Here is a 25,390-nt window from a genome sequence, read left to right on the forward strand (position 1 = left end):
GTAGGACATCTGAACCAAGAGGGAGGGACCCAGACACAGCCAACTGGACCCAATGGCGGAGCCTTGGTCCTCAGAAGGCAAGGAGAGCACACCAGATGCACAGCACACAGGATGCCCCTCAGAACTGTTCTCACTCCAAATCCCTGTTGGTCTCCGTCTGAGGCCCGTGTCGTAGGGAAGTATTAATACAAGCAAAAACCACAAGAGCTAATTCACTGAGAACTCCGCAGGGGCACTCAGCCCAAGGACAGTCCTACCTTGGAATCCCTCTAACAGCCTGTGCCCCGAAAGTGCGGAGATCCCTGGGCAGACCCCTCCGCAGCTGGGCACCTTGAGAGCTCCAGCACATGGGGCGGTGTCCAGAGGAAGACAAGTGCTAGAAGTGGACGTGACTGCCCTGGTTGGATCAGGGCAGGAGTCTGCGATGTAGAAACTGAGTGACTGCTGACTGACCTTGCTCATGCGCACATGACAGGCACCTCCCGGAGACTCCCAAGATCCCTGTGGGGCATTTGGCAGTCACCCCGTAAGCCGTGTGAGCAGACGGAGCGAGACGGGCAAGTTAGGCATAATGTGCTCACGTGGCCCTGTTACCCTCACAGGCTGGCGACCTGGCAAAACAAATCTTCCTGGATAGGGTCCAGATGTGCTGGCTTGGGCATCCAGCTTGGGCAGAGAGGTTAACCTGATCACTTTGGAGTGCCCTTGCCATGGGCGGTCTTCCCAGATGCCAATCAGAGAACATAATGCTGCCCAACCCGCCCCCAAAAGCTCCCAGGTCACCACTCATGAGCGGCCACCCCTCAGACAGCTCTACTAAGCCTGAGAAAGGGGCTGTGACCAGCGGACAAGGCCATGGCTGCCAGCTCCATGGTCTGGGTTTCACACCAGGAAGAGCAAGGGATCCCAGTGAAATGAGCTCTCAGCTTTGGTGTCTGTTTTTCCGCATGGCCAGATCCTCCATCCTGGGCACCTGGGCACATCCTCAGTTTCTGCAGCCAAAGCCACAGTGTGCTTTGGGTGCCTGGGTACCAAGGAGGAGGCTCCCATCACCTCCTGGGCCCCAGGGCAGCATTTCCGTGCCTCTTTCCTTCCTCCGGTGGTTCTGTTGTTAAAACGAACAAGGGGGATTTTCCCCATGAGGGTCATTTCCATTTCTAGAACAGCGGGGAGTCCCTCAGAGACCTCATCTGAGCCCCTATCCTGCCCTCTCTAGCCCAGATACTCCAAATCACATCCCACCATTCAATGATAGTTCCTCTTCTAAGGAAGGTCTCCTATTGTTTTTCACAGCTTGGTCTTTTTCCTCTAGCTAGACATTCCAAAATCGCAAGGGTCAACCTTAGACATCTATTTTGTAGTCCCCAAAGCACCAGCCCTGGTCCAATAAATATGCCGGCACTCAATAAATACGACGGCACTCAATAAATATGACTTCACTAGCTCTTTCAACCCAAAAGGCTAGTTTCATAAGCAACCCGAAAATTGGCTTGTTAGGGGGAAAGAAAAACAAAGAAAAATCTACAGGTCCTTCAAAGTGCTTTTGATATTCTCTCCTTCATTTTCAGCCCCTTCCCCACACCCATGCATACTAAAAATACATAAATAAGATTCTATCAGAAGCCAGACATTTAGAAGAACATATTTTTGAGGGATTTTTTTCAACAAAGCTTGGATGCCTGTGAAGGTTATAAATTTACAGCTGAAGATCCTCTGCCAGAAGTTCTTTGGGGTGGTTACAGCTGTGAAATACAATCTTTAGGTGACTATGCATCCTCTTTGTGGCCCCAGCCTGATTCCAACAGCTGGTATTCCTGACAACATAACTCTTCACAACAATAATGAAATAACAAGAATATTTATTTAGATGTACATACCACCCTTCACCTAAGGGTCTCTGAGCAACTTCAAACACAGCTGAAATGGCTCCAAGCCATGTACCTCTCCAACTTTGATTTAGAAGCTAAAAAATGAGTCAGTCTGCTGTGTGTAATCCCTTGGCAAAAATCATACACTTCACCATAAATGGAAACAGTGAGTCCTGGCTCCTCTTCAATAATCTTCCTTCCTTTCCTTATGCCTTTCTTCTTTGTTCGTATATAACCATTGGTATAACCTAGACCCCACCTGTACATTTTATTTTGTGCTTCCAAGATTTTTTTGCAGAGGGTAAGAATACTATAAAAATGATGTGTCTTTCTACTTTGCAAGGTTCCGTAAAATAACTTTTCAATGGGATACCTAAGAAATGGGAAATTCTGTGTAATCTGTGATTTGAGTTCAGTAGAAACCCTCTGTCCTCCAATACTTTATTTTTTCAACACTTGCACGTTTATTTTTCCAAAATTATAGCTATTTCTTGACTTGCCTTATTCTACTCTACTAGACTAGAAGATCTTAAAAAATAAGACCTGGGTGTTTATAGCCCTTCTGTTTACAGCAATTTCTCTCATGCCTCATGCAGGGAATATGTAGACCTGTGATGCATTTCTTTATTTCTGAATTGAACCCATGATCTAAATTTTCTCTCAAATATATAATGACCCCAATGTCTACATTACGATACAAATGAGAGGGTAAAAACAGTAAATGCGCAAACTCTATCTTTTACTCCACTGGACCTAAACAAACAGCTCCCAATGGGTATCTTGGGACCATTATCACTGGAAACAAGGAAAACAGATTACTAGACTCATCAGCATAGGAGCCAGATCTCTTGTTTTAGTTCAGCACAGCAATAGAGGGAAATTCCTCTGAGATCTTGGATTATTTCAGCCCCACGGCTGGGCAGATAAAATGCTGACCCTCTTGGAAAACCTTGGCTCTTAGTCATTCATTAAATCTCAATAAGGAATCTACTATGTGTCAGACATTGTGCTCAGGGCTGAGGATATAAGAATGTGCATTGTTCTGTCCCTGAGGAACTTGTAGTCCAGGGAGGGAGACCACTGGAGAAACAGAGAAGCGCAGGAAAACACTTAAGTGACATGACATAATTATGCACACAGCGGACGTGGCTCCATCTGAACCCAAGCTGACTGATGCTTCCTCGCAACCACAGGTGGGGCTGTAGGCATACTTTAAAGCCCTGGGCTCTAAACCCGCCTGCCCTCCTCTGACCTGTCCCATTATATCACAGCCGGGGCCATGCCTTGTGTCCTGGCATCCCGAGAGCGGTGCTTTTGTTGTACCCTCTGGGAGCTTTCTGGCTTCTTCCCGGGATGTCATCTTTCTGTTCTCTCTTGGCTCTACACTCTGTAACCCACAGCCTGCTTCTTTTCTTTTCTCACTTGAATGCTGTGGCTAGATAGTATTTTCAGATATTAATCTTTTTTCTCTCTGTATCTGTATTTGTATGTTTCCGTCCTCCAGTTTAGGCTGGTAGCAGTCTTGATATCCCACAAGTTCCAGAAGGCATGCATTGGGGTCAAAAGCAGAAATAGCGCAAGTCCTTCTGACTTCCCCCCAACACACAAAAACATGTTTAAGCCTTTAAGAGAAGTTGGTGGTTTGGGGAGAAGGTGGGAGAGTGTGTGAGAAGCGTGAAGAAGGGGGCTTCATCCTTCTTCCTTCTCTGCCCTAGAAAGAGGTGTCCCTGGGCTAGAGGAAGGAAAGGAAGGAAGAAAGATAGCAAAGGGTCCCAGAGCAGACATGCTTCCCTCATGCTCCCACAATCTTGACAGCAAAAGTCCAAGTGGAAGGGCTGGGTGGAGTTTAAGCTAGTCAGACAAAACTACAGGCAGCATCACATGGCATAGCCATGGCAGAGATAAAGGGATCTAGTAGGAAGGATGGCAGCCTCAGCAGTAACCTCCCTGATAGATGACAAAGGACCAGATCACTGCTCTGTACCCTGATGCCTCAGCACAGCATAAGAGGAAGGGAAACTCAAATAAATGCAATTAAGTTTCCCCCCATACTAAAGGAGGGGTGCTCAGTATGAAATGAAGTTGACTTACAAATTGTAAAAACACATGACATTTCTAACTATGTGAGTTGTGTGGGCTGATTCATTCTGGAGCCACCCTCTTCCTGGATGCTTTTGTCTGTGTCCTAGGTCTTTAACACTGTCAAACTCTAGATTTAAATATCAGGTTTTGTTTTCTTTCTCTGTAATTTGGAGTGATGTTTCAAACTGCTCTCTTTTTTTTAAATTTTTTAAAATTGAAGTATAGTGGATTTACAGTGTTGTGTTAGCTGCTTTCTAAACATTTCTAAATGTTTCACTTCAAATTTACCATGTCCTAAAGTGACTTCTATCTTTTTGACTCTCCCACACTCCCACTGTACCAACCCAGTTCTCTCCCCCATGTTCTTTTCTCTGATAATAGCATTAGAGGTCACCAATACTAGAAATCTCATTTATATCCTTAGTTTCTGTATCTCCCTTACCTCCCAGACTGGTCAGTTCCACCTCAGGAATCCCCTCCATTGTCTCAGCCAAATCCATTTCCCAGATGCTCATCATCTGTCTACTGTATTCGCGTTAACAGCCTCCTTCCTGGGGTCTGTGTTATCAAACCCTCTGCTACCCTGCCCAAGGCATCCAAAATCCTAGGTTCCTCTGGCTTCCTATTAGAGAAAATCCACATTCCTCGGCAGGGAATACAGAACTCCGCCTAAATATGGTTTCTGAGTACTTCATCCCCCACCGGTTCCTAAATGTTTGCACACTCACACACATACCCTAGAATCTTACCACCTCTCATGATCCAAGAAGTGACTATTGCTAAGCAATGGATTAGGAAACAGTAAGCTTGTGGTTGAGTCTAGATGATAAGCTGGTTGAACATAACTAAGCATGAAGGAAGTAAGAGCAAATGAGAGAAAATCGTGTTGTGATTTCCTTCTAGAATTTTCTTACAGAGCAAGAAATCAAACCCAAGAGAGCCTGTCGCTTAGGATAATGGTTACGGTGAATGCAAATAAAGTTTCTGAACGCTGTAAGGCTGCTCTGGCCAGCTTTCCAAGAGTCCTTGGCCACTTGTGGTGCCTGTAATACCGCCATTCTCACAGGGTTTTTGTTAAGTACAAAAGTGATAGTGGCAGGGGGAGTTCTCTGTAAACTATATAAGTGAGGACTTAGAATATTTCCTTTAAATAAATATTCATTCAAAATATTTATTCTGTCTCTTACAATTCAAAATTTCTTAGAAAAATTCAGCTCACAGAGGGTTTGTCTTATGCAAAAAGGAAATGCCATATACCCATGACAATCCAAATAAATTTTAATGAAAGATTGTTGGGAAGTGGCTGGGTTATCTTTTACTGAGAACAGGATGGGGAATCCATATGAATTGAGAAACATTACACCTTAGTTGTTATCATCAGCGCAGCCCTGGTGTGTCTTGGCTGAATTTTTAATACTCTTATCTTTTTAATCTTGCATGACCCTCCCTGACAAAGTCACTCCAAAAAGAACAGACGCTTCATAAACATTAGAGGCTGGGGAGTAGCTGTTTGTGAAATTCACTGGCCATTACGTACCTGTATGTTAGGCTAAATAGAATGTTTTATGGAGACTAATATATCCATGGTGAGGCCTCATTAAGTACATTACTGTTTTTATGGCCCCTTCAGCACAGCAAACAAATAACCTATCCTTTTTCCCAGAGACTATCCTGATCCCCACATCTGCTTTGCACTCACCTTGCATGTAGATAAGATATCAAGGCTGGTTTTACAAGATGACAGAGTAGAACCAGTTCTTTGCTGCTTACAAAGCCCTGATAATACATGATGAGGAATAAAGTTTTATTTTGGTATTCTCCAAACTGTGTTCTACAGAACATTAGTTCTGTAAGCGGTTAATGTGTATTCCGAAAAAATAAAAAGAAAGGAGGTAGCCATGATAAGCGGCTCCATGAGCAAATAGGTTTGGGAAATAATCAGCCAAACAAATATAGTTTTCTTTCCTGCAGGATATGAGCCTTCAACAGGCCAAAGTGCTTTGCGAATCTACTAGAAGGAAATATAGTATATAGAGTGCCTCGTCTCCAAAATTATTTGACCATAAGACTTATTTTCTAGAGAACACAGTAAAAAAGACACTAACGTTCCACAGAACATAGTTTAGAAGAGGCTGTTTTATTTAATAAAGCCAAGTAACCAACGACAACCAGTTCAATCGTCTCCAGAACAGCATATTTCTCATTGAAAGTCCTAAACAAAGGAATATCCTCCACAAGCAATATTGTTACAAGAAGCATGAGACAGAATCATCTGCAAATGAAGTTTCGAGTAAAACACATTACGATTTCACGACAGCCTGAGGATTCACAATTCAATATCTGAAGTCATCGTTTCTTTTATTGAGAATAGGAGAAAAAATTGACAAAGGAGGTTGCCATATTTTCTCCACTTTGCTGAAGGATGACAATTTTTACTAAAGCACCAGAGGGAAAATATTAGAAAAACAAAAAGCCAAGTATATCTGCTGTCCACGTTTTCCCTTGTAATTATAAAAACATCGTAAGAGTAGCAAGCATATAAGGTATGACAGCAAGAGTGGCCAAGGTGACCAAGAATGGGAACCATAGTGTGAAAGGCCTCTCATGTGACTCCAGGTTGTCATACTGTAATGGATGCTGTTGGTACCCCTCCTGGATCCCTTTTACCTGGCTGGTGCATCCATTCCCTAGTTGCCATGAGTGTTGGTTACTAATGGCTCCAGAGGCTCCCTCCCTGGAGAACTGCCCTCTGCAGAATAGGAATCACTTTATCCAAGAGATTATATCACCCATTCCAGGGTAGCTCACAACCAGTGACTGGCTGGCAAGGGGTACAAAAAGTTAGCCTTCTTTCCCCAAGGTGGGATCAGCCATGTGGCGCAATTCATGCCCAGAGCTCCCTGTGGGATCAAGTTAAAGCTGGCCTCCAGCTGAGACCACATCCTTGCTTAGTGCTCTGCCTTGCCCTATGCTACTTCCCTTATTCTCTTTTTCCTGAGACCACTCAATGAATCACATACACCCAAACGCTGGTCTCAGGCTCTCCTCCTAGGGAATTCAGCCTAAGACATACAGTTTAGAAAGTTAGATCTAAAGAGACATTTTTTCTCTTAATCACAATATTAATGTCATTCACAATGGCCAGTCTTCTCGCCTGCTTCAGGACCCTGACATCATGTTCTATAAGAGGCTCTAGATCAGTATTCCACTTTATGTGGTCTTAGACCATGCACATTAGAGTTATTGTGGTGCTTGCTAAAAAGTGTAGATTGCCAAGGCTCACCCCAGACCTAAGAAATCAGAATCTCTGTAGGTGGGACTCACAAATTACATTTCCTGTATCAGGTACTTCTCATGAATACTAGAGTTTCAGATCCACTATCAGGAGGCCATGGTTTAACCAGTTCTCCCCACCCCCCCGCAGTAACTGAGAGATACTCTCAAAGCAAGCTAATTTGTCTTCTTGCCTTCTGCCTACTGATAAACTCCTCTGAGAGGAAACAGTGTGTGAATTTCCAAGTGGAAATATAGGTGGTCTATAGAGAGAGAGGAAAAAAAAAAAAAAAACGTAACCCAAGCAGACTATTGTTTTGGCTAATGACAAATTACATCCAAATGTAAATTTTGTTTTATTTCTTTGAAATCAAAAAATGTGATTTGAGATGACAACTCTCTAAACAAATAAGCTGGAGAAGCTACGTTTAATCATCTAAAGTCAATTATTCCCAAGTATTTAATGGGCTATGGGAAGGAGGAAAATCTGAAAACATTTTTTCAAAGCACAATGCAGAAAAGATTTATAGTGGCTCATAAAAATCTAAGTTGCCATATTTATTCATCTCACAAAAGTTGTCTGTTGCTTGACAATTATTTACCTAAAGAGCCTCTGATCTCGGAATCCACAGTGAAAACCACCACTCAGTGCCGTGTTTTTCCATTCCTCTGACAAGCATGTGACTACCACAGCTGAGCACGCATACCCCAATCAGCGGGACAATCAAAATTAACCACGTGTAAGTTAGTAACAAGAGCTAAAACAGAGCTCTAATAGCAAACCTGCTGTCCATCATGGAACCAAGATGGGTCAAGAGAATCAGAGTAGTGGAGATGCCTTCTAGGGCATGGAGTTTACTGAGAAGCAGTTGATTCAAGCCTAGACTGCTTGGCAAGCATTCTCTTCTCTTCGTTGTTGTTGTTGTTTTCTTTTTGGCGGGGGGGGGGGGGGGGTGGTGTACGTGCCACATGTGTGGTCTTAGTTTCTTGGTCCAAGAGAAATAAAGTGGTCTTGATTCCATGCCAAACAGAGCAGTTCCTCACTGGCTGCAATTTCTTAATGACCATGTCAGCAGGGATCCCAAAATGAATCACCCACCCCTAGAAAACTCACTCAACCCTAGAAGATGTGTATAAGAATTATCTGGTACTTGGTTAATAGAAAATACAAGAACACACTTCTAATCGAAGTGAAGTACATTTTCAAATCTCAGACGTCCAAAAAACTACCTGGTAGGAAGCAAGTGGGTCATTCAATTTGTTTTTCTCTCCTGGAAGTTAAAAACATGGATTCTGTGATAGCAAATCTAAACACAAAAGCTCAAAGAGAAGTCTAAACTTGCAAGTTATGGAAATATATTAAGACCAATATTTTTACAAAGAGATATTCCAAATATAAAGCATTGCAAACAACACATTTTTTAAGGAAAGACAACTTTACTGGTTTGAACATGTAGTTTACAAAGTCCAAAGTGGTTCCAATGTGTCATTTTCAAATGAACTCAAATTCCCCTGGAAAATGTGTTATTAGAGTGGCTCCTTTTGGGAAGAAAGTTATACATTACTCCATGGGATTACCATGCAGACACCTGAGACCACGCCTGACAAGAGTCAGCATCTTTGCCTTGAATTTCATAATCAACTCTGTTGGTACACTGCAACTAACTGACTGCACCAAGAGGATGCTAGTCATCTGAGAAACTTGAGATTTTCAAACAGACATAACAAAAAGGAGAAAGAACTATTTTAGAGGAAGGACCCAGGCAATGGCAACACTAAAAGCAGTTAATGATCCAGGCTTCTACCAATAAACAGTCTTACTGCTCTGACAGTTCCAGAGAAGGTAGGAAGAAACATGACAATTATAAACTCATCTCCCCAACAATAATTCCTATGGAGGCACGAGGAAAAATCATCAAACTATCTATTTGAAGGGCACCCAGAGAAGCACCAGGTTCAAATAACCTCACATGCCTCCATGAAGAACCAGGATAGGAGGGCCCATATAGCCCTTCAGCCACAGAATTGATCTACATGGTATGTGGATAAAGGAAGCAGAATTAGAGCTAATTTTCTCAAGTAATTCAATTCTGGTCTACATGATATTCTTAGCAATTACTGATCAAGATATGGTTTAGCACCTAAATGGTAAAAAGCCAGACCCAAAACCAAGCACCACAGAGTATCATCAAAATGAAAGCTGGTGTTAAAGTTATATGCTTTTGTCCTTCAGATGACACAAAGTGGAGTTGGGCTGCTTAAAAGTCATGGAATCCTAATTAAAAGCAACTGTAATTAAAAAAAAAAAAAGAAAAGATGCTCAACTTCATTAGCCATCAGGAAACCACAAATTAAAACCATACATGATACCATTATACACCACCAGAATGGCTAAAATGAAAAAGACTGACAATACAAAAGCTTGGTGAAGATAAGGAACAATACGAACTCTCAAACTGATGGGGATGTAAATTGGTTCAACCAATTTGGGGAATTGTTTGGCAGTAAAGCTGACCATACATATACCCGACATCTCAGTGATCCCACAGCCAGGTCTATAGCCAAGAGAAACAGGTACACACGTTCACCCAGTTACTTCTAGTTTTAGGCTATTGTGAACTGCTGCTATGAATATTCTTCATGGAATACTTAAAAGCTCAAAAACAGGCAAAACTAATCAATGGTATTTGAAGTCAGGATAGTGCTACCCTTAAGGCAGGACAAGTACTGGTAGTATTCTGTTTCTTGATCTAGACCCTGGCTACACAGGTCTGGCCACTTTGTGAAAATATTTTGAGTTGTATACTTACAATTCATATACTTACAATAGTATTTTATGTTATACGCTATGGACTGAATTGTGTCCCCTCCCCCCAAATTCATATGTTGAAGTCCTAACCCCAAATGTGATGGAACTTAGAGATGGAGTCTTTCAGCAGTGATTAGATTTAGATGAGATCATGTGGGTGGGGCCCCCATGATGGGATTAGTGCTCTTATAAGAAAACATAACAGAGAGCTTGGTCTCTCTTTCTCTCTCTGCCATGTAAGGACACAGTGAGAAGGTGGCTGTCTGCAAGGTAAGAAGAGGGCTCTCAGCAGGAACTGAATGGGTCAACACCTTGATCTTGAACTTCCCAGCCTTCAGAATTATGAGAAATAAATGTCTGTTGTTTAAGCCACCAGTCTATGGTATTTTGTTATAGCAGCCTGATCATATTAGTATGTTATATTCAGTAAAGTTTATTCAGACTAAAACAATAACAAAAAAGCAATGGTAAACATTAGAGAAATAGTCCATTAAAAACAGAATATACTTGAAAACTGTGATTTCAGTGAAGTGTCTTGTGATATTAGTGAGGGATGATTGTTGAGACCTTCTCAAATTCCCAAATTTGCAAATACCCCTTTAGATAAAACAAATCCCCACTGGGATATGATTCTAGGCCAGGACAGGCACTTCCTACATGACAGGTTCTGGACACTAGCCTTGCAGTCTTTGAAACTCAAATATTTGCTTCAGTAAAATGACAAGTGACTTCCTGTTTGGGTCACTCACACACACACACACACACAAAATCCCACTACTGTAATCTCCACAAATGCCAAGTCTGCCATATAAGGTTTGGGGATATAAAGCGAAGCCAGAGTTATCAAGAATACATTGGGCAAAACCATAATTCGAAAAGATACATGCACCCCAGTGTTCACCACAGCACTATTTACAAAAGCCAGGACATGGAAGCAGCCTAAATGTCTATCGACAGAGGAATGGTTAAAGAAGATGTGGTACATATATACAATGGAATATTACTCAGCCATAAAAAGGAATGAAATAATGCCATTTGCAGCAACATGGATGGACCTAGAGATTGTCATACTGGGTGAAGTAAGTCAGACAGATGAAGACAAATATCATATATCACTTATATGTGGAATCTAAAACAAGCATACAAATGAACTTATCTACAAAACAGAAATAGAGTTACAGATATAGAAAACAAAGTTATGGTTACCAGGGGGTAAGGGAGGGAGGGATAAATTGGGAGATTGGGACTGATATATACACATTACTATATATAAAATAGATAACTAATAAAGACCTACTGTATAGCACAGGGAACTCTACTCAATACTCTGTAGTGGCCTATATGGGAAAAAAATCTGAAAAAGAGTAGATATATGTATATGTATAACTGATTCACTTTGCTGTACAGCAGAAACTAACACAACAATGAAATCAACTATACTACAATAAAAAATTTAACAAATAGCTTTCCAATCTTAAAAAAAAAATAGATTGGGCAGAAAGGGTCATCATGGATCACAAACTCATAGTGGAGTATGAAATACCTTTCCTGAAAAGTTAAAAATTAGATATGTCATCTGTTTCTGGTCAATAGAACTTGGGCTTCTGTAAGAAAATTTCAACCAGTGACATTGGGCTCTAGTAATGGGAGTTGACATACAAGGGCTGGGAACTAATTCTTTGGCTATCCTAGACTAGATACTCACTATAGGATGATATTTATTTTGGGTGAAAAACACTTTTAAAATGTTGGGAATCATGCAACATAATAAAAGTAACACTTGTGGGCAAAACCTAAAGGTATCAGAGTAGATAGCTACTGGAAGGGCAGCTTGCAAAGTGTTCTGGAGCCCTACTGACTGCCTGGATTGAACCTGGCTCCACCCACTTAGTAGCTCCACCTACTTGGCCTTGGGCAAGTTACTTAACCTTTTCATGCCTCAATCTCCTCACCCATACATAGGGTGATAATAATTATCCTCGGTGGGGTCATTGTGAGTCAGTGGAGTTAACTCAGTGTGCCTGCCATCTAAGAAACAGTATACATACACCTGGACTGTTACTACAGAACAAGAAATAGCTTTGAGATTCTTAGAGCTAGTAGATAGGACTCAACAAATAGTTTTCCCTTCGTGGCTTAAAGTAGAGGAAAAGAAAGGGGAAAGCAAGGCCAGTTGTGGGTTGGGATTTCAGGAGCCCCCAGAGCACTTCCCTCACTTGCTCAGAGACACCAGAATTGCCTAAACATATTCCACAAACAGAAGGTCTCGAAATAGCAACAGCCCCTTAAAGCAGCTCTTTGAATTTCACCTTATTTACACTATGATGTAAATGATTACTGGCAGGACCCTTGCCAGGCATTCATTTGGAAACTGGAATACAGAGCTCCCCCAGGGCACTGGATATTTGAAAAGAGAGTCTCAAGAACCTCGAAAGAGAAGAAGAGGCTAGGGAGGTTGAAGGCCAACTTCAGCATTTTTTTTTCTGTAATCAAACTGGACACAGGAAACTGTTTCCTTATTTTAAAAAAGAAGATTTAAAGAAATCTTCTGGGTACTACAAGTTCCCCCAAATCATTTCTCCTCAATTACTTGTGTTTGTCAAGTGACGTGCCTATAAGCTTAAATTACCAGTGATTACATGTGCTTTGCCTGTGTAAATATGAGCTTTGTATTAAACAGTAACAAAGAAAGTGATAGAAAAATGCGTAGGTGCAATTTTAACTCTCACAAAGATGCAAATCTTTGGAAACACGATATGTAGTTTTATGTACTTTAAGGGTACATAAAAAAGTAGAATGTGATTAAAACAACCACCGTGCTGGATAGCATACATCTCTAGAAATGGATCTGTGATGAGCTTTTAAGGGTGATTTAGTAACTGGCTATAAATGTTGACAGCAAAAGTTAGCAGGCCATCTCTAACAGAACTGCTTAAATTTATGAACAATAAAGGCTTCCTTCCTGGAATGGTTTATTCAGGCCAAGAATCTAACTTCACACCCTTCTTGTGGTCTGTGCCTGCCTGAGGCAACAAGCCATTCCAACACATCCTCCGGAGACCCTTTCAAGGTCTGTGGTTCTGCAATAAAGAGATAACTTACAAGAAGGGGAATCAGAATGCAGGGAAAATACCTCCATTGAAACACTCCTTAGAGTCTGGATTACTGCAAATTACCTTCTCCTGGGAACTCAGGACCATTGTTCCTTCTTAATTCAGGAAAAAGTGTGTTTGGGTGAAAATCTTCTACCCTTCCTGATTTCCACAAAGGAAAAAAAAAATCAAACAAGTTCTCTCTATTGAATTAAGTGTGGTTAAAATAGTGGATGGGTAGAAATTACTATGACTATACAGAGCCACACTAAAATAACCAGCAAGATGAGAAAAGGGAGAAAGAAAAGGGGCAAAAAAGAGTAAACTAAAGAGATTCCAGGTAAGTCATTCTCATTTTTTAGGATCTTGGCCTGAGGCTTTTCTGTGAATTTTAGATAAAGATATTCAGCCTCTGCAGAAATCTCTAATAAAACAACCAACCCAACAATAATGCATTTTCCTGCTGCGGTAGAAGACTGCGGTTCAATTTTCCAGCATTCATCATCTGTATTTCCGTGCAAGAAAGAGGGCCAAGCAAAAAGGATTTTTCCATAAGGCAATTAAGGTATAACATGGATTAGGAGGAAAATAAAATGACTCTTTATCTTCTTCTATGTAAATATTTTTCCTAATATACCAGCTGCTGGAAGCCTCTGGCAGAATATGATGGCAAGAACATAACTTCTGTGAAGCAATTTTCTTAATTCTTGAGAAATTCAGTCAAAAGTGGGACAGCTCTTGAGTTATCTAAGACATTATCTCAACTCAAACCACTGCTTTGCCCTACTTTTACCAACCTGCCCCAGAAATCTCCATTTATCAGTTTTTCTGTTTGGTGAGATGAATTCTTTTTGCTTCCTCCTTGAGTCTGAAATCTAATCAGTTAATGAGTAACCTTTCCACTTCCAAATCTGGGAGTCATCTTGGATTTCCTCACCCTCTCAGCTTCATACCGGCCAGCCCCAGTGATCCTACACACACACACACACATTCACAGTGACTAAAATATGCAGTTGAGTGTGACTCTCCCTGTGGACAGTGCCTTTTTCCCTCCTCTACACCCACTCAAATTCCAGACCTTTAAGGCCGAACTCAAATTCATCTTCTCCAGGCAACTTTGCTGGATGAGACCTACTCAAGGCACTTAACACTGAAGTACCAAGGTCAAACAAACCCTGTGCAAACAAATTCCAGGTCTTTGGTTGTGATGGACTTTGGTTCTTTTAACATTGCTTAAAATAGCATGGCTCTTTAGTATTTGGTTCTTGGTTCTCCCAGACCCAAGCCCTACTTCCACCCGCACCTGCTCTACCCGCACCCTACCCACGACCCCCCTACACACGCACACACACATGCACACAACAGACTATCAAAAGCAGGAATCTGTTTGATTATTTTGTACCCTTCGTCCCTTGCCTTTCCTCCCATCCTTCCTGGATCATCAAAAACGACAGTCTTTTTACTACTATAGTTATTAAACACATAAATATTCGTTCACCCTTTTTTTGATAGCCAGACACAAAGGCCACGGAAACTAAACTGCCATTGAAATACCTGACCCAGGAGGCACCCAAAATGTCAACACCAGTGGTTTTCTTGAGGGTTGTCTTTGGGGGTGGGAGCTGGAGCAGAAAGAGTTTTAATTAACCTGTATATGAGATGACACAGTGTCTTCACAAAACTCTGCTTGATTCTTCCCATCCCTCAAGACCAGACTGTGACAATCCCAGCTCTCTGACTCATCAGCCTGGAGACATATCCTTTCTCCGGGCTGTCCCTCCATTCCAGGCCAGTTTCTTCTCTGCAAACGCCACAGAGGTAATGGCTGGAATGCTTTAGCGATCCCAGTCATAGCATTTATCCCACTGTCATGTGATTCATTAAGGTTGCCAGATTTAGCAAATTAAAGTACAGAATGTCAGTGAAGTTTAAATTTCAGATACATACGAAGTCATTTTTCAGTATAAGCGTGTCCCAAATTTTCTATGAGAATACTTCTACTTTAAAAATGATTTGTTGTATATCTGAAATTCAAATTTACCTGAGCATCCTGTGTTTTATCTGGCAACCCTACCCAAAATAAACTGGGACCATCTCTGGTGCCACCCACCTCACCCCGTGCTGTGTACCCAGTTGGCACCTCATAAATGTTTTTTGGATGGATACACACTGAAAGGTAAACTTTCACATTAGTGTAAATGAACAGGACTCTATGGGGCCTTTTCAGGACAGACCCCTCCCCCATACCCTCTGCTGTAGCTCCTCTCTGAAGTACCCAGATAATAGTATCTCATGCATATTTCCTGAATTTTTCAAATGCTAAAAACCACCACCAAGTGGAAGAAATTAACTACTTGATGATCATGAGCCCCCAGACCTTCGGGCACCTCAGGATAATGTTAACTGCCCTGTTACCTCACCATCAACCAATCAGAGAATTGTGCATGAGCTAATCACATATCCTGTGACCACCCCCCCCTCCCTGACGTGGCCTTTAAAAATGCTTTGCTGAAGAAACCCTTCAGGGCGTCTGGGGTTTTGGGGGGGCGTGAGCCACGGTTCTCCTTGCATGGCCCTGCAATAAACCTTTCTCTGTTCCAAACACCGACGTTTCAGTATTGTTCGGCCTCACTGTGCGTCGGGCACATGAACTTGAGTTTGGTAAGAATAGGGAGGACAAAAATGATAAATGTTCATCTTTTAGCCCAAACAACATGGCTAGATCATGTAAAAAGAAGGAAGATATTGTTCAGAAAGAGTTAATGAGAACAACTTCACGTTAAATAGCATACACAAGTGATTCGCTCAAACAGCCTTATAAAAACCATAACCAATGGTCAAGTTCAGAGGCAAGACCACTGTCAGGAGTGCAGTTGCCCACACAGGTCACTTTCCAAAAAACAAAGCTTCACGTCTGCATTTCCCCCCAAGGCTGCCTTATCTTCCTGCCACCCCAAAACGTATCCTACAAGTCATATTTCTCAAAAAAGAGATAAGAAACAAGAAAATCTACCACCATGGAGTTAGAAAGAGATAAGAAAAATAAGCTGTCTAGATTCCAGCTTAGCAATGGAGAAAGGAATTAAGGACCCGATATGTTTCATAGGTGGAAAGATGAATACAGAGGATAAAAGAAAATAGGAAAGTTTCTTTAGGGCTGAAGTAAAACAGACAGTAAAATATTCAAGGCTACAGAGAAGATCAGCAAAGCACTTCTCCATTCTGACAATACATTTTTATAGAATTGCAGATCAAAGGTTCCTTCACGAGGACTTCTTTATTAATTCTTCATATCCCCAAACCCTGTTAGTAAACCTGTCCCCCTAACAATGCATCTTTTGTATTGTTGCTCAACAAAACTACTCTTAAAATCCAAATGCTATATGCAAATGGGCTGGAAAGAAATAGGCTTTGGAAAGCAGAAAGAAGGAACCTATACAACTCACGGCTCAGAACATCATTAAAACATTGCTTACTTCCCTTAAAAAAAAAAAGTTGTATTACACATATCTAGAAAGGAATACCAGCTCACATGAGAAAGAGTGTGGCTTGTATACTAGCTCTGCCCCTTAGTAGCTTTGAATTCTTGAACAAGTTATTTTGCCTCTCTGGCCTTGTCTTTTTTTTTTTTAATGAAATATAGTTGATTTACAATGTTGTATTAGTTTCAGGTGTACAGCAAAGTGATTCAGTTATACATATTTTTTTTTCAGATTCTTTTCCCTTATAGGTTATTACAAGATAACCTTGTAATGAACCACATTACATGAACCACACCCTTCCATGAAAATCTGGTGAAAATTTCGGATTCTTCTGAACTTCAGGGAGTAAGAACCTCACCAAGAACAAGAGAGAGCATTGCTGGAGTCTAGGATCCTCCTGACAGAAGTAATTTTGGGGGTGGTAAGGACAATTCTGGAGGTGGTGAGGGCAGGTTCAAGAGAGAAAAGGCACCTGCTGTGGATGATAAGGACCCAAGAGAAGAAATCAAACACTTCTCCCCTGGCAGCTGGAAGTCAATTATCAAGGCTGACGATGGATGAGAATTTGAAATATTGTTTACAAAAATTAAAGAAGAAATACCTCTGGAGTTCAGGTCTTTTCAAATCAATGTATTTTGTTTCTTTGAAACCAAATGCTTCAGAATCTCAAAAATGGCATACCCAATTTACCCCTCAGATGTGCTCACACAGGTGCACAAAAATGTTTAGACAAGGAAATTCATTACAGTATTTTTCCTAAAAGCAAAGAATTAGAAAGGACCCAAATGTCCACCAATTGGAAACTAGTTAAAGTACTGTTCATCTGGTACAGCAAAATCCTCTGCAGTGACGAAAAAGAGTAAAGTAGAGGTATGTGTGCTGATCTAGACAAATTCTAGAGTTCACGATGGTACCTGTGTACGAATTAAGGAAAGGGTTCCTCTTCCTGGCAGCCCCAGGCTCCTGCCAGAGAACACAGTTTATTGAATCTCCACCCCCCCCCCACTCTCCGCTTAGCAAAGTGCCTTGTACACAATTATATATGGTAGCTCTTTCAAGATGTATTAAGGGGAGAAATGGAAGGTGGGTGTAATTTGATAACATGAGTGCGTTTCAAACAGCATAGACATAAATGCTGAGTATATACTTTTATGCATAAAATACTTCTGCAAGAACACTTAAGAAATTGGTAACAATTGTTGCCTCTGGGGAGAAGAAATGAGCGCTGTGGGTAGAGTATGATGTTTCACTGTATTTTTCTCTGGTACCTTTTTTTTTTTTTTTACCATATGCATGTAACTTTCTCAATTGGAAAAAAAAAAAGAGGAAAGTTCTATTCTTTTTTAATGGCATGCCCAGAGACTGTGAGGCAAAGGGTCATGGCCGCCGCTGCTATGCTACCCGTCCTCCCACACATCTGGACCCCCTAGCAGCCTATATGTGGTGTCCTGGTCTAGTTCAGCCTGTGTGGCTGCCATTTATGTGTGCAGTGCAGATTTTTAAAGTATATTTTTGGTTTTATACGTTCCTCAGCTATGATAACTCTTCAAATCATTTGCACTAAGTGCGTCTCATTTTAGCCCAATACCCAGCCTGATCCAAGCCAACCATAAACTCTTTTGTCACTTCTGCCACCCGAGGTGGGAAAATAACACACCTACAGCAATGTGTGCAGCAGCCTGAAAATTCCTGCAACAGTAGGTTTCGGGGTAGAGTTTATAGGCTGTATTTGGCATCCTGTTTCCACACACAGGATAAACTACTCGGAAGGATGCTGAGAAAAGCCATGATCCCAAGAGCTCTGGTTAAGAACTAGATCTGGATCATTTACTAGCAGTGTGATCCTGGACCAGTTCCATACACACTCTTAGCCTCAGTTTTCTCATCTGAACATTGGGAATAATCATACTTCCTGTAGAGGATTAGTGTGATAGCTAAATAAGATAATGTATGTGCCTCACATAGTTACCACCCAATAAATAAACGTTTGTTGTTGTGACCACTGTCTTGTAGAAAAGTGGTTGTTGTCTGGTTAGAAGATGAGACTGAAATTATTACAATGATAGGTAACAATAAACCCATTATCATCTGAACAATTAATCTGCACTTATCAAATGTGATCTTATCCAGTACATTACCTTCAATAAGTACAATAATATTTGCTGTTTGAGCCTGAAAGTAAGGCACATTGAAATACTAAGCCATGTCCTTTATGTTGTTGCTTAGATTTCATTTTTGTTTAATGATATACACTACCATTATTAGAGATTGGCAGAATGGAAAAAAACAACAGACAAAAAGAAAGCACTCATCATTTATAATCCCACTCCAGAGAACCACTGTTAACATTTTAGCATATTTCCTTCCAGTCTTTTTTCCATACATTGTAAAAGCTGAGATCATGTGAAATATGTTATTCCCTATCCTTTTTCCTATTTAGGCTTTTATCAAAACATTTCCTAATATTATTGGAAACCCTCCATAAATATCTTCATTTAAATGGGTGGTTAATATTCCATTACAGTTATCATTTCTTTAACAAATACCCATTGAGAGCCTATTGTGTGTTAGGCACTGTTGAGACCACTGGAGCTACAGTAGTGAACAAAACAGATGGGTCCCTGTTCGCATGAAGCTGCTGTGCTCTGCTAAGGATTGCGGTGCAAATTAGAGTGACTTGAGGAGAAAACCGGAGGGTAGAAAAGTGCAGGCAGTGCCTATAGACAACTCTTTCAACTAGTTTAGCTGTAAAGTGGCAGTAGCTGGAGGGAGAGGTGGGACGGATGCTGTATGGTATTTTTCTTTTTTTTTAAAGGCTCAGCTGATACTAACTATGAGAAATGCAATCAGAGCAGGGACCCTGGCTGGTAAGTGAATACCAAAGTTGGCTTTCACCCTGAAAGTTTCTGCTAAACCCTGGAGCATCTGAGCTTCTGCAGTGAGCTAGGGACCCACCTAAGGTGGGCAATCTGATTGAAGACCCTTCACATAATGTTGGAACCCCAGAGGGCCACACCTTCAGTGCACATATAGATGAGTGAGAAATCAACCCCATTCTACAGAAAGTGGCGGGAAGGATCACGTCTCTCTGGATCTTGGTGCTGAGTGGATAGTTAAGTGTTCATAGCCCTAAGCCAGTCCTCACATGGCTTGCAGTCCAGATTCCTGCTAGCCGTGCAGTCTGAAAAGCTTCAAACAGAGGCTGCAATTCCTAGGGTGCCTGGGCTGGTAGTCCCAACTTCAACCTTCATCTCAAAGGATTCTCACAGTTTCAGAAAAATCTGCCGCTCTCAGGCAAAAGTCACAAAACACACAAAGAGGCACCACAAGACAAAAAGGCCATGCAGCTCTTGAAAGGGAATTGCCTTCACTCTGCACTTTCTGTCCTTGGATAACCAAGAGATTCTCTTAAATGCTGCAATAAAGTTTTCTTTTAGTTGATCGAATTTTACACTTTGTTCTTTAAAAAAAAAAAATCACAACTCCCTTGTTACCAGTTTTTGTCCCTGAACAGAGGGCTGACCTCATGGATTTTAAGGACAGCAGTCGGGAGGGCTCTGCTGCCTCTCCTGCCATTATGTTTACTGTTCCTGCATTGGTCTCTAAACCGCATCCTGCAGACTCACCCCTTTGTCATCGCCAAGTGCCAAGGATCGCATGCATCTCTCTTTGGTATCTATTTGAATGACATACTGGATGAACAAGAGAGGCTTACTGTGTCCAAGTGGGACTGGATTGCAGAAGAAATGTGTTAGAAAAACTCTTGTGGGAAATCTAGCTTATGCTAATCAAACACAATTTGGACGATGGTAAATGCCTGGGAATTAAGCAAAGTGAAACCAAAGAAGCAAAGGGATGGCCACCTAATTCCCCACAAGGGTTGAACACAAGAAATAACTAGTCTTATCATTTTAGACACAATAGGAAATAATCCACAGCCGAGCCTGGTCTATGCAGATAAATCTTTCCCAGAAAGGTTAAAACAACTGTTAACCAGCTTTTGAAAATGTAGTAGGGGGGCTTCCCTGGTGGCACAGTGGTTAAGAATCCACCTGCCAATGCAGAGGACACGGGTTCAACCCCTGGTCCGGGAAGATCCCACATGCCGCAGAGCAACAAAGTCCATGCGCCACAACTACTGAGCCTGTGCTCTAGAGCCCGCGAGCCACAACTACTGAGCCTGCGTGCCACAACTATTGAAGCCCATGCACCTAGGGCCCATGCTCCGCAACAAGAGAAGCCACTGCAATGAGAAGCCTGCGCACCGCAACAAACAGTAGCCCCCACTCGCCACAACTAGAGAAAGCGGGGCGCAGCAACGAAGACCCAATGCAGCCAAAAATAAAATTAATTAATTAAATTTTTTTTTAAAAACGTAATAGGGCACTATTACGCAAGACTGCATTTTGTAAACCTGTGCTCTTCTTCCGGGAATGATCACACTGTTTCAAATCCCCAGGCCTAGAGATGGGGATAAAAATGTCTTGGGTTCTCCAGAGAACTCTACATTGGCTGGCTGCCAGCTGCTGCTAAGACTGCTTTTTTTGAAATTCTCAGCAGCGCTTTTGTTTGTAGTCCCACTAAACAAGCAAACCACCTGGTTGTTGACAAAACTCTGATGGCAAGACAGAAGGGAGTGGCAGGAAGACAGAAAGCAACGCAACTCCTGACCTTCCTCTTGGTCTGAATTAACTGTCTTTGGTTAATACAATTAATCACGGGGAAAGAAGATACGCTCGGGAGCTAAAGCCTTTGCCTTCTGCTTCTCCTCTTTACTCTGTGAGCCACTATTTTGAGACTAACTGGACTTTTATCTGGGACACCCAGTTATGTGACCCTTCTTTGCTCTGCAGTGAGCAAACCCAGGCACCATGATTTCCTGCTGAAGGTCAGGTACACAGTGATATCTGAAAACAGTTCATCATCAGGCATTAAGGAAGGTAGAAGAGCCTTCTGTTTCCTCCTTCCTGGTTTGGAAAGCCACTTTTGATTTCAGATTAAGTGGCAATTTAGGGTCCAGGAGTAGTGGTTCTGTCAAAACAGTAGATTAGGTATTCATCAGTTGCAGATGAGCTTGGGCAAACTTGATGTGATCTGTACTGCACGGAAGCATTTGGGATACTGGGGCATTTAGGCTACAAAGGAGTTATGTATTTCAGTTGATATCTCAGCAAAAGACTTTTTCTTCTCCCTTCTCAACTTGCTTCATTTGAAAAGACCTAGCTTTCTCTAGATTTGAGAAACCTGCCCTCCTTAAAGGATCTTATTTGCAGTACCATGATTCCTGATCTTGTTTCTAGAACTCTAAAAGAAGAGGAAATATATCTGTCTGTAAACTCATAAATGTATTTACACACACACACAAATATACACAAAGAAAAGATAAGAAAAGGTGTACTTTTAAAGGAACGTTGCTTGGAGTTTAGCCTTGGTAACCTCTGATTCCGCCAGCTAGCCCACTAATTTAGATCACCAAGTATTTATTAAATATGTATATGTTCAAGGCATTATGCTGTACCAATTGAGACAAATGTCAACCAAAGGGAGGGATCTAAAACTAGTTGAATTTCATGAATTTCATCACTGAGGATCTCAAACCAAAACATCGTCATTTTTTTAAATTCGTGAATTCTGACTTAGTCGAATAGAAGGCTTCCTATGTAATCCTTATCAGAGAATATGCTTAATGCCCCTGTTCATCACTAATAAGCTATTCCTGCTGGAAAACAGAATGTCATTTTTCTCACCGTTATCATCAACAACAACAAACTCCTACAGATGCAAGGCATCATAGTGGCAAAATCCAAATATACAAGAGGGGCTGGGGGAGGGTTTGAATAAGGAGGGGCAGCACAAGGGCTTCCTTGCGGTGTTGGCCTTGCTCTGTATCCTGCCTGTCACAGGGGGTACAAGAATCAATGCATCCCCCAACATGACCAAGTTTTGTGTCAACAGTGAGATAGAGGAGGGAAAGATCTGTCTCATCTTAGAAAGTTACAGAAGGATTATCAAAGTAGTCCATTAAAAATATTGATATGACAGTGACTTATCAACATTCAGCCACCCTCATGAACAAAGTCTCCCATTTAGTTTACCATGGAAAACTTTCGTTTTGGATTCTCATTTAAAAATTTATACTAGACATTAAATGCAAAATAGAATATGATTCAGAGAGATTTATTGTACATCCTGGTTACATGTGAGAAATTCAATATTTATTTATTCACTAATTCTTACTGTGAATAAAGAGTTTCATGAATAAAAAAAGAGTCTATGTTTATGTACAAACTCATAGAACTGTAACCAATAAAAAGTGAAATGTACAGTATGTAATATCTTTGAATGTTTATTTTTAATGCATAAGAGGAATGCAGAGGCAGATTTACCATGCAGCTGATGAAGCTTAAGCTTCAGGGTCCCTGTCTAGTACAGCCCCTTCCGAGGCTTCGTACCTGTTTTGTACTCTTTTTCATTAAGAGGGATTCACCCTTTGGAGGTAATCTAAAGTAATTAGATTTATTTCCATAAGTCAAATGTCAGGAAATGTAAATAGCAGTATGAGGCAGCAATGCTGAATGCTAGGAATTCAGAAGAAGAGTGATGACTGTGGACTGGGGAGCGAGGAGGGATGTGGGTTGGGTCTTTGTAATAGAGTCTGACTCCATCTTTGATGTATGACAGCTGAGCGCTTACAAGCCCCATCACTCCCAGATCCCTTCTGCCCCACATCTGGGCAAGCTGATAAGAAAGCTGGGTGCTCACTCCTTTGGTGCTGGCAGTAAGCTGAAACCACACAAGCCCTGGCCCACGTGGGATCCCTTATCCTATCCCAACCCCACTCCCTAATCACAGTAAAAGCAGAGCCAGTCTTGCCCTCCAGAGAAAGTTCCAGTGTGTGAGTAATAAACCTTTACATACCCTCTCGGTGCATGCATGACATCATCAGTCTTGACATCCAAACCGTATTTCGGGTGGGAACCAAATATTGGATGATGGGTCCATCCTGTTCTGCTTCTACAAGATGACAAAAAACAGTCTTAAAAATCTATGTAATTTAGATGCACAAAGAAGAAAAGAAGGGCACATAAAATTGCTTACATGGAGGTGGAAACGTGAAAACTGTGATTGCAAGATAGTGTAATTGAAACCAAAAGTTTTCATAGATGAGTCAGAAGGGTGGCGATAACACTGGAGTGGCAGGGAGGGCTCATTGAACAGGTTAAGAAACATGGATTTTATTTTTGTACATCAAGAAACTACCAAAGGGGGGGAGGAGCTTCAAGATGGCGGAAGAGTAAGATGCGGAGATCACCTTCCTCCCCACAAATACATCACAACTACATCTACATGTGGAACAACTCCTACAGAACACCTACTGAACGCTGGCAGAAGACCTCACACCTCCCAAAAGGCAAGAAACTCCCCACGTACCTGGGTAGGGCAAAAGAAAAAAGAAAAAACAGAGGCAAAAGAATAAGGACGGGACCTGCACTGCTGGGAGGGAGCTGTGAAGGAGGAAAGGTTTCCACACACTAGGAAGGCCCTTCACTGGAGGAGACAGCGGGTGGCGGAGGGGAAGCTTCGGAGCCACGGAGGAGAGCGCAGCAACAGGGGTGCGGAGGGCAAAGAGGAGAGATTCCCGCACAGAGGCTCGGCGCCGAGCAGCACTCACCAGCCCGAGAGGCTTGTCTGCTCAGCCGCCGGGGCGGGCGGGGCTGGGAGCCGAGGCTCGGGCTTCGGTTGGATCGCAGGGAGAGGACTGGGGCTGGCGGCGTGAACACAGCCTGAAGGGGTTAGCGCACCACAGCTAGCCAGGAGGGAGTCTGGGAAAAAGTCTGCAGCTGCCGAAGAGGCAAGAGACTTTTTCTTGCCTCTTTGTTTCCTGGTGCGCGAGGAGAGGGGATTAAGAGCGCCGCTTAAAGGAGCTTCAGAGACAGGTGCGAACTGCAGCTATCAGCGCGGACTGCAGAGACGGGCATGAGACGCTAAGGCTGCTGCTGCCACCACCTAGAAGCCTGTGAGCAAGCACAGGTCACTATCCACGCCGTCCCTCCCGGGAGCCTGTGCAGCCCGCCACTGCCAGGGTCCTGTGATCCAGGGATAACTTCCCCGGGAAAACGCACGGCGCGCCTCACGCTGGGGCAACGTCACGCAGGCGCAACGTCACGCTGGCCTCTGCCGCCGCAGGCTCGCCCCGCCTCCTCCGTACCGCTCCCTCCCCGCAGGCTGAGTGAGCCAGAGCCCCCGAATCAGTTGCTCCTTTAACCCCGTCCTGTCTGAGCGAAGAACAGACGCCCTCAGGCAACCTACACGCAGAGGCGGGTCCAAATCCAAAGCTTAACCCTGGGAGCTGTGCAAACAAAGAAGAGAGAGGGAAATCTCTCCCAGCAGCCTCAGGAGCAGCGGATTAAATCTCTACAATCAACTTGATGTACCTGCATCTGTGGAATACCTGAATAGGCAACGAATTGTCCCAAATTGAGGAGGTGGACTTTGGGAGCAACGATATATATATATATTCCCCTTTTTCTCTTTTTGTGAGTGTGTGTGTGTATGCTTCTGTGTGTGATTTTGTCTGTATAGCTTTGCTTTTACCATTTGTCCTAGGGTTCTCTCTGTCCGGTTTTTTTTTTGCTCAAAAATTTTTTTTCATAATATTTTTTATTTTAATAACTATTTTATTTTATCTTCTTCTTCCTTTCTTTCTTTCTTTTCTCCCTTTTATTCTGAGCCGTGTGGAGGACAGGCTTTTGGTTCTCCAGCCAGGCATCAGGGCTGTGCCAT

The 25,390-nt window shown here is 42.2% G+C and overlaps 2 protein-coding genes across 2 annotated transcripts in view; both read right to left on the bottom strand.

Annotated features, from left to right (window-relative positions):
• LOC309666518 (uncharacterized protein) overlaps positions 1-19,411 on the bottom strand; it is a 138,111-nt gene extending 118,700 nt beyond the window's left edge. The window contains exon 1 of the mRNA XM_082474002.1: positions 258-19,411. Coding sequence (XP_082330128.1) covers positions 258-462 — 205 coding nt within the window. The 5' untranslated portion in view covers positions 463-19,411. The remainder of the gene's footprint in view (positions 1-257) is intronic.
• Positions 1-25,390, bottom strand: part of SPACA1 (sperm acrosome associated 1) — a 208,680-nt gene that overhangs the window by 177,132 nt on the left and 6,158 nt on the right. Inside the window, exon 2 of the mRNA XM_082473991.1 lies at positions 23,525-23,620. The gene's annotated coding sequence lies outside the window, so the exon portion shown is untranslated. The remainder of the gene's footprint in view (positions 1-23,524; positions 23,621-25,390) is intronic.

Source organism: Balaenoptera physalus (genome assembly GCF_965194825.1).
Source record: "Balaenoptera physalus genome assembly, chromosome: 9".
Classification (NCBI taxonomy): Eukaryota; Metazoa; Chordata; class Mammalia; order Artiodactyla; family Balaenopteridae; genus Balaenoptera; species Balaenoptera physalus.